Here is a 7,427-nt window from a genome sequence, read left to right as displayed (position 1 = left end):
ACGGGACAAAACATGTGGCACCCCTCGATCTTCTCCGGGCCCTCGCAGAGAGGGTGAGCGGCTTCGACGCGCGCGCTGCCAGAGCAAACAGTCTCGACCCGGCAGGCCTGCAAAGCGAGCGGTGCGGAGGAGCCCCCTCGTGCGTCTCCTCCTCCTCCTCTCCATCCCTTGAGTCCTTCCCATCGCTCCCACCCCACCCCTCCATCCCCGTCCGCCCTTCCCGGGGCAGCCGGAGCGGCTCTACACCGTCGCCCCCAACATAGCGTCCGTCTCCGTGAGGATCTCGTTCTGGTTAGAATCCAGTCCGAAGAACTTGACCTTGAGCCCGTCCACGGGGTGCACCACGGGCACCAGGGTGATTTTGGGGAAAGTCCTGGTGGCGAGCTCGAAGCGGCTGGTGCTGGCCAGCTCGATGGCCAGCGCCTTGAGGAAGAGCTTGGCCAGGTGCTTCCCCAGACAGGTCCGTACTCCTCCTCCGAAGGGGAGGTAATGGAACCTGCCGTCCTTGTCCTCGCTGCGGCCCTGCCCGAAGCGCTCGGGGTCGAAGACGTCCACGTCCTTGAAGACGGGCGCCGTGTCGTGGGTGTCCCGGATGCTGTACATGACGCTCCAGCCCTTGGGAATCTGAAAACCCTGTGCAGAAAAGGGAAGGGGGTGGAGAGAAAACACAAACGGATCAACCACGCTGCAGGGAGACTTGGGAGGAGACCAGGAGAAGGAGATAGAGCGAAGGCAGATGCTTTTTCTCCTTTTCTTTGGGGTCACTCCTCGTGCAGATTTCGGAGAAGAACAGAGAGTTGTTCAGGGCTTGGGTGATGAGGAACGGGGCCAGTTTATCATTCTGTGAGCACTTCAAAAGGTTCCCAAGTCAAACCATCACATTAATAGAATTTACAGCAACAGACAGGTCTCAAGGTTTGTTTTTGCTGGTAGGACATGCCCTCCATGGCAGGAACAACCTGCCTGTCAACCATCTGACAGGCAGCAGGCGCCCTTCGCAGTCAACCTTTTCCAGAACTTCTCTTGTCCTCCCTAAGATCTAATTGCACGTGTCTCAGCAGTGAGTATGGAGTCAGATCTTYCCCATCTCCCTCGTTTCCTTCAGCTCTCCTGCATGTGGGTGAGTTTCTTGGCTATGTTAAGAGTCTCTTGGCCTTTTTCTCCAAGGAGGGTCTCTCCTCTCTCTCCACCCACTAAAATATACAAGATCATGATATTATTGAGACCCCTGACCCATCTGTCAAAGCTAAGCAATGGAATCATACAATCATTATGGTTGGAAAAGACCTTTAAGACCATCAAGTCCAACCAAATGGGTTCAGACATCACCGGGAGGACAGACATTGCGAGAGGGCTGGAGACTGAGACATTAAAAGGAGCAGCCAATGATGCAGGAGAAATGTTGGGGCCGAGGATCAGCGAGTACTTACATCCAGCTCAAAGGTCTGCAGCACTGTCCGGTACCCGCCGGAGATGGGAGTGAAGAGGCGAAGCACCTCCTTGATGACACAGTCCAGGTAGAAGAGGCCGTTGATGTTGTCCAGCCGCAGGGAGCCCTCACAGATGCAGCCGTTGTGGAGGATGCCCTTGCTCCGCAGCTCCTCCCGCAGCTTCTCCAGAACCCGCGGGTGCTTGAGGAGCTGCATGATCAGAGAGGTGCTGGCGCTGGCGGTGGTGGCGTAGGCAGCAAAGATGAGCTCCAGGGTGCCGTCCTGCAAGGCACAAAGGGGGAGATGGGGTGAGGAAGGAGGTGCACGTGGCAGGTTTCTCCTTCCTCACAAAGGACAGTGACAGATGGGCATGTTCTCCTGGGACTGAGACGTGGCTGCTCCTGCCAGGTGGGACAGCAAAATCACCCAGGGCAGTCCTGGCCATGCAGCATCCCAGTCCTGGGGAGTTCTCTAGCATTTCCCTGCCTTTTCTGCAGAAGGAAAAAARGGAACGCTCTGTGGTCTATGTGTCTTCTCCCACAAGCCTGGACATCTCACCTACACAGGAGCTTTTTTCCTATTACAGTGAGACAAATCATCTCACTCTGCTATGGTGAAAGCCCAAGCAAGCTAAGGGATAAGGCAGCCCAAGGGTCTACCATGTCCTTTTAGCCACGTTTCCCACCAGAACCACTCTGCCAGCCCTGGAGCTGTGGTTCGCATTGGATCCCACCAGGATGCAGAAGGCACAAGAGAGCCGTGCAGTGGTGGTGACCCACCATTTCCAGCCCAAGCAGATCTGAACCAGTGGGCAAGGCACAGAGGATTGTTCTCATGGGCCAATGCTTGGGTCTAGAAGCTGAGCTGATCACCACAGAGATTTCACACCTCCTTTCCCCAACGCACAGCTCTCCAGCCCCAGACCTCCATCTTTGCAATATCCCTTCTTGTCTCTCTTCTCAAAGGTTGTCTTGTGTGAAAGGCTGGACAACCAGCTACCGGGAAAAACCCATAGAGCCTTGCTCAGAGTTAACATCATGCTTGTGGAGAGCTGCAGAAGCAGGAGAAAAGTCTCAGTGAACAGCTCTTAATAGTGCATGAGGGACAAGCTGTGTGGCTGTCCCACTACAGATAACCACCTGCTGAGGGATCATACAGCCTTTAGCAAAGGTTGAAAGCGATCAGCAAGTAAACATGGCCCTTTGGATAACTGGCTTGATGGCACCATGGGCCTGCATGAGGATTTACCTGCAGCTCCAGCAATGCACCCTGGTCACTCCATGTTGAGTGACTGCCTAGGATTGACCCACAACTTCCTCCCTACGCCGTTTTGAGCTTCCCTCTTTGAGGAGCCTCTGTCCCAAGCCGAACGATGGGCTGGCAGCAACAACATGGCCATGGGGAGGAGGACACGGGTACCCAGTAACTCTTTCAGGTGACTACAGAGCCTGAGAAKATCCCCGAGCCAGAGGGAAGATGGGGAGGATCTTTACCTTCAGCTCCTGCATGGTGAGCTCCTTGCCGTGCTCTTTGCCGCTTTCTATGAGGATATCCAGAGCATCAGCATAATCCTTGCCTTGCGTGTTCTGCAGTTTCTCCTGGATGGCTTTCTCCAGGCCCTTCTGCAGTGTCTCACGTGCTCGGATCCCCTGTGGAGCAAGAAGCCATCAGACCACTCAGGGCATGGCAGCACAATCTGTCCTGGGCCAGCCAGGAACTATCGGTGTGCAGAGACAAGGTCAGGAGGACGTGACCCAGGAGCATGACGGRGATGGTGGGAAGCTGGAGGTGACCCCAACGCAAGACCCCTTTGAGGTCAGAAGGACGTAAGCCTCTCACGGCAACCTGTTTAGCCCACCAACCTGCTCCCAGCTGCAATTAGAGACGCTCAAAGAGAAGGATAAAAATGCTGGAGTCGTCGCCTGCCCAGGAGGAGCAGGCCCAAAGCAGGCAAGATTACAGGAGAGGCTAATCAGCACCTACGTGCCAACGACAGGTCTGACGTGGGAGCCTCCGTATTGCACCGATTCACATGCCTCCCCCTTGCCTGGGGAGTCAAGAAAGTCCCTGGGAAAATTCTCTCTCAAAGGAAGCCAGTCAACTGGTCTGAAAGGAGTCTCTTCCCAAGAGCGTAATGGGCTTGCCAAGCGATTTTATCACCCGCTCTCACTAAAGCCGCTGCTCTTTGAGCAGAGCTGCACCGAGCTAACGTCCTGCTGCAAAGGCTCTAAAAAGTCACATCGGGGGCATTCGTGCCGTTAAAGAACAACACTGAGATGTGCAGGAGCAGCCACAAAAATCATTTGAAAAAAAAAAATGTCATTTTTCTACATGCATTTTTGTCTCAAAACTCAGGATGAAAAAAAAACAACTTTATACAATGCTCTTTYCTTATGTTTCCATTTCGCATTTCATGCGAAAACTAGAAGAAATTGCTCTGGATGTCTTGACATGATTGCATGCCTCACATCATAGTGAAAAAACTTTGTCCCATCTGATCTGAACTCCTTCCCTTATTAGCAACCTCAGATTTAGAGTCTCAGCCCTTCCTAGTCAAGTGTCTTGACTCTACTAACGCAGAGCTTTGGAGCCCAACGTGAACCCTATTCCAGAACTCAACTAGTGAGGAGACATCCCAACACCACCACAAAGACAAGGTTCAGCCACCAACCCATTCGCCCCAGATCAGTGTTTCCAGCTCTTAGTGTCTTACCCTCCTGTAGCCACTGAAGGGCAGATCCACGGGCAAGGAGAAGACGTTCTCCACGAACTGCTGGTAGACCTCAAAGAGCCGGTTGAGCTCCTCATCAGGGATGCGGAAACCCAGCAGGACGCGGATGGCCATGCGGAAGGTGAGCTTCTGGGCCTCGTGGTAGACGTTGATGGACTCCGGGTTGCTGCTCCAGGCCCGCAAAGTGTCTTTGATCACCAGCTGAATCTTGGGGAGATAGCTCTCCAGGGCCTCGTGGCTGAAAATCTTGGAGAACACCTGCAAAAGAGCACAGGGACAGGTTTCTACATAGTTTGTACACCCTCCTTTTTGCCTTCTTTAATAACTCACTTCTGCTYATACATAGGGATATCAAGGGCCTCCTGAGCTAAGCACTACTCCTTGTCAGGAGTTGCTGAGGTCTAAAATAACAACCCCAAAGGCCTGGTAGAGAAATATCCATTGAGATAGCCTCCATAGGCCAATCCCCATCACAACCATCACAAGCACCTGGCAAGAACAAGGTACCCCATGAGACACGCTCCACCAAGGAACCAGAGACGAGGAGAAAACGAGTCATCCTGCACCCAACAGAATGGGCAAGAGCTGCCTTTCCCACAGCTGGATCCCTTGGTGTCCAGCAAGGTGGGAGCTCACAGTCAAACTCAATCCACAACTCCAGTGCTGGTAATACAGGTTGCCCATGTGGATTCTCTAGTGTCTATTATTACGGCTSTGTTCACGCAGGCAAGCTTTTATTTTCTCAACGGGGAACACTAACAATTTTGTCATCCCCCTCCTTTAATAAATATATCAAAAAGCATTAAAATAATCATTCTGAGGCCCTTAGGGTCCCCATGAAGTCTGGCCGAGCTTAGGGTAGGAGTTCAAGTGTTCCTGGGGGAAAAAAAAACACAGAGGCTGAGCTCACACATGGTTCATTTCCTCGGGACGCCCGGCTCAAACCCTGTGTCAGCAGACAGCAGTAATTGAGGCTCTGGGAGTAAACACCGTGCCGAGGAGCGCAGCAATGCCAGGAATGTCCCCGCTTGCCCAGGACGAGGATTTCACGCCGCGTCCCCCCTTCCTGTCCCCGCCGCGTCCCTGCGCCAGCCCTGGGTCCGCGGGCGCTGCGCTGGGGAGCCGGGGGCAGCCGGGGGGAGCCAGGGGGAGCGCTGCTTGTTTADCCGGCATTAACCTCGGCGCGGCCGGGGGCACGCGCTCCGGCTCGCCGGGAATACCCCATGGAAGCGGCTCGCCCGGAGGGACACACGGCTGCAGAGGACGCGCCGAGCTGGCCGCGACGGAAAGCGAGCAAGCAAAAAGTGCCGCTCTTTGCTAAAGTGCCTAAAACCTGCAAATGGGGCTTTTTCTTTTCCCCATGCAGGGCAGCACTCGTTTTCCCAGTGTTTTCCCGGCATTGCTCATGCCTGCTGCTCTCTACGGGGTGGTTTAATGAGCCCAAGGCGAGGGCTCAGCAAGAGCCGGAATTCCCTGCGTGGCCGGTGCCAGGGCAGGTGAATGAACGAGCAGGAAAAATGAATGAAYGAATGAATGAATGAATGGGTGGGTGGGAAAAATGAATGGGCACCAGAAGTACGGGACAAGTGGACCCATTCCGCCCGCTCTCTGCTGCCGCTCTCTCTCTATTTTCAAACCGTGACCGAGCTGCCATCCAACACATGAAATGGGGTGGGAAAAAGGAAGAAAAAGCTCAAATTAAAGCACTAAATTGGGCAAAGGGGCTTTCAGTGCCACCAGGAAGGGCAGAATGAGTGCTTGCAGSAGCCAGGAAAGGGGCTGTTTTCCCAGGGGCCACACAGCTCCGAGCTGCTCCATGGATAGCAAAGGGATGGAGTGTTGAAATCTCCATCCTCCTGGCACCCGCGCTCCCAGACTCCCACCCAGGCCAGATTCCGGAAGGCAGGAGCAGGTCCCTGGCTGCCAGTGCAAAAAGCGGGGAGCATTCTCCTTTTTGAGGGTGGAAGGGCAGGTTTGGGCCRCTTTCTTTTTTTTTTTTTCCTTCCTTTTTTTGCTCTTTTCCGCCCGGCAAGGCTCGCGGCTCCCCGGGACGCCACCCCGGCRCGCCGCCCGTGCGCTGCGCGCCGCCTAATCCCACATGTCAGCGGGCCCTTCCCTCGCCAGACACAAGTCTGGATCCCCTTCCAGTCACCTCCAGTTCAACCCTGCATCTTTCCAGTTGATTAAAAGGGAGGCAAAGGCGGCCAACTTTCCCTCGCAAGCCTGCCGCTGCTTCCTAGCATAAAATCCCTGCGCCCTCTAGTGAAACCGAGTCGAATGTCCCGACCGCTTCCCAGCTCCCGAGCAGGAAGGCTGGACCAAGCTGAGGTGCATGGAAGTGAAGCAGGGCTCCATGGAAAGCTCCACAATCCACCGGGAGAGAAGGTCACCGAGCCTTCCCTCATCCATCTCTGCTTCTCATGGGATATTTCAGAATTTACAGGCTTCCTAAGGTAGAAGACGCTTTGCTGGTGACTCAGCTTGCTAGATGCTCCAAAGAGGTCTGGATTCACATGACAAGGGCAGTCCCTGGTCCTGCTTGAACCTCCAGCCCTATCCATAGCTGTTCTGCACACTGATGCCCAAAGCTTCCCTTTGGGATGGGACACCRGCAGCCTCATCCAACATACAGACCTCCGTGCTACCTCCCCTTTCCCACCTRGAGCTGCTGGCCCTGAAAATGAGAAGCCTTTGTCATGCTAACATAAAATCACAGAGCTCTTGCGGTCGGAAGGAAGCTCTGGACATCACATAGTCCCATCTCCTGCTCAAGCAGGGGCAGCTAGATCAACTAGCCCAAGAATASCACCTGGAAAACACTTCCATAAACCACTTGGGCACCAACACTTGACTTAGCTGGTGCTACAAGAGGAGTCCAAAGAATCCTCTCAGCCTTGCAGACACTCTATGTGTTTTGGGTGGCATTTGCCCCAGACCTGCCCTGTTGCTCTCTTACAGWAGAGGTCTGCCTCTACCTGCAGCATCGGACACTGCCAGGCCTGGACCTCAATGTGATGCTCTAGTGGTCTCAGAAACYTCGATGTTTGCAAGGTCCCACACGCAGGGCATTCCTCCACCACGGCAGGAACTTAGGTCTATTTAAAAGGAAGAGTTTTTAGAGAGTTTTCTCTCTAAAATGAGCGGTTTGGGTTTTGCACAGCCCTGTTGCGGGAAGGATCCCATCGGAAGGGCCCAGTGAGGAGCGCGGGGCCTCCAGAAGAGCAGGACGCAGCTGCCTCTCCCAAGGAGAAGGGCAAGAGCCCGGC

General features: G+C 54.3%; 1 protein-coding gene across 1 annotated transcript in view; it reads right to left on the bottom strand.

The window, feature by feature from the left end:
- Window positions 1-226: 226 nt before the first annotated feature.
- LOC112955553 (cytochrome P450 26B1) overlaps window positions 227-7,427 on the bottom strand; it is a 14,396-nt gene continuing 7,195 nt past the window's right edge. Inside the window, exons 3-6 of the mRNA XM_026048880.1 lie at window positions 4,144-4,419; window positions 2,924-3,079; window positions 1,431-1,712; window positions 227-633 (exon numbers count right to left, since the gene is read on the bottom strand). Of these exons, the coding sequence (XP_025904665.1) occupies window positions 241-633; window positions 1,431-1,712; window positions 2,924-3,079; window positions 4,144-4,419 (1,107 nt within the window). The 3' untranslated portion in view covers window positions 227-240. The remainder of the gene's footprint in view (window positions 634-1,430; window positions 1,713-2,923; window positions 3,080-4,143; window positions 4,420-7,427) is intronic.

This window comes from Nothoprocta perdicaria, unplaced genomic scaffold (genome assembly GCF_003342845.1).
Source record: "Nothoprocta perdicaria isolate Ctin4 unplaced genomic scaffold, notPer1 scaffold_58, whole genome shotgun sequence".
In the NCBI taxonomy this organism is placed as follows: domain Eukaryota; kingdom Metazoa; phylum Chordata; class Aves; order Tinamiformes; family Tinamidae; genus Nothoprocta; species Nothoprocta perdicaria.
The sequence above is the reverse complement of the archived record's forward strand: the minus strand, read 5'-3'. Positions and strand labels throughout refer to the sequence as shown.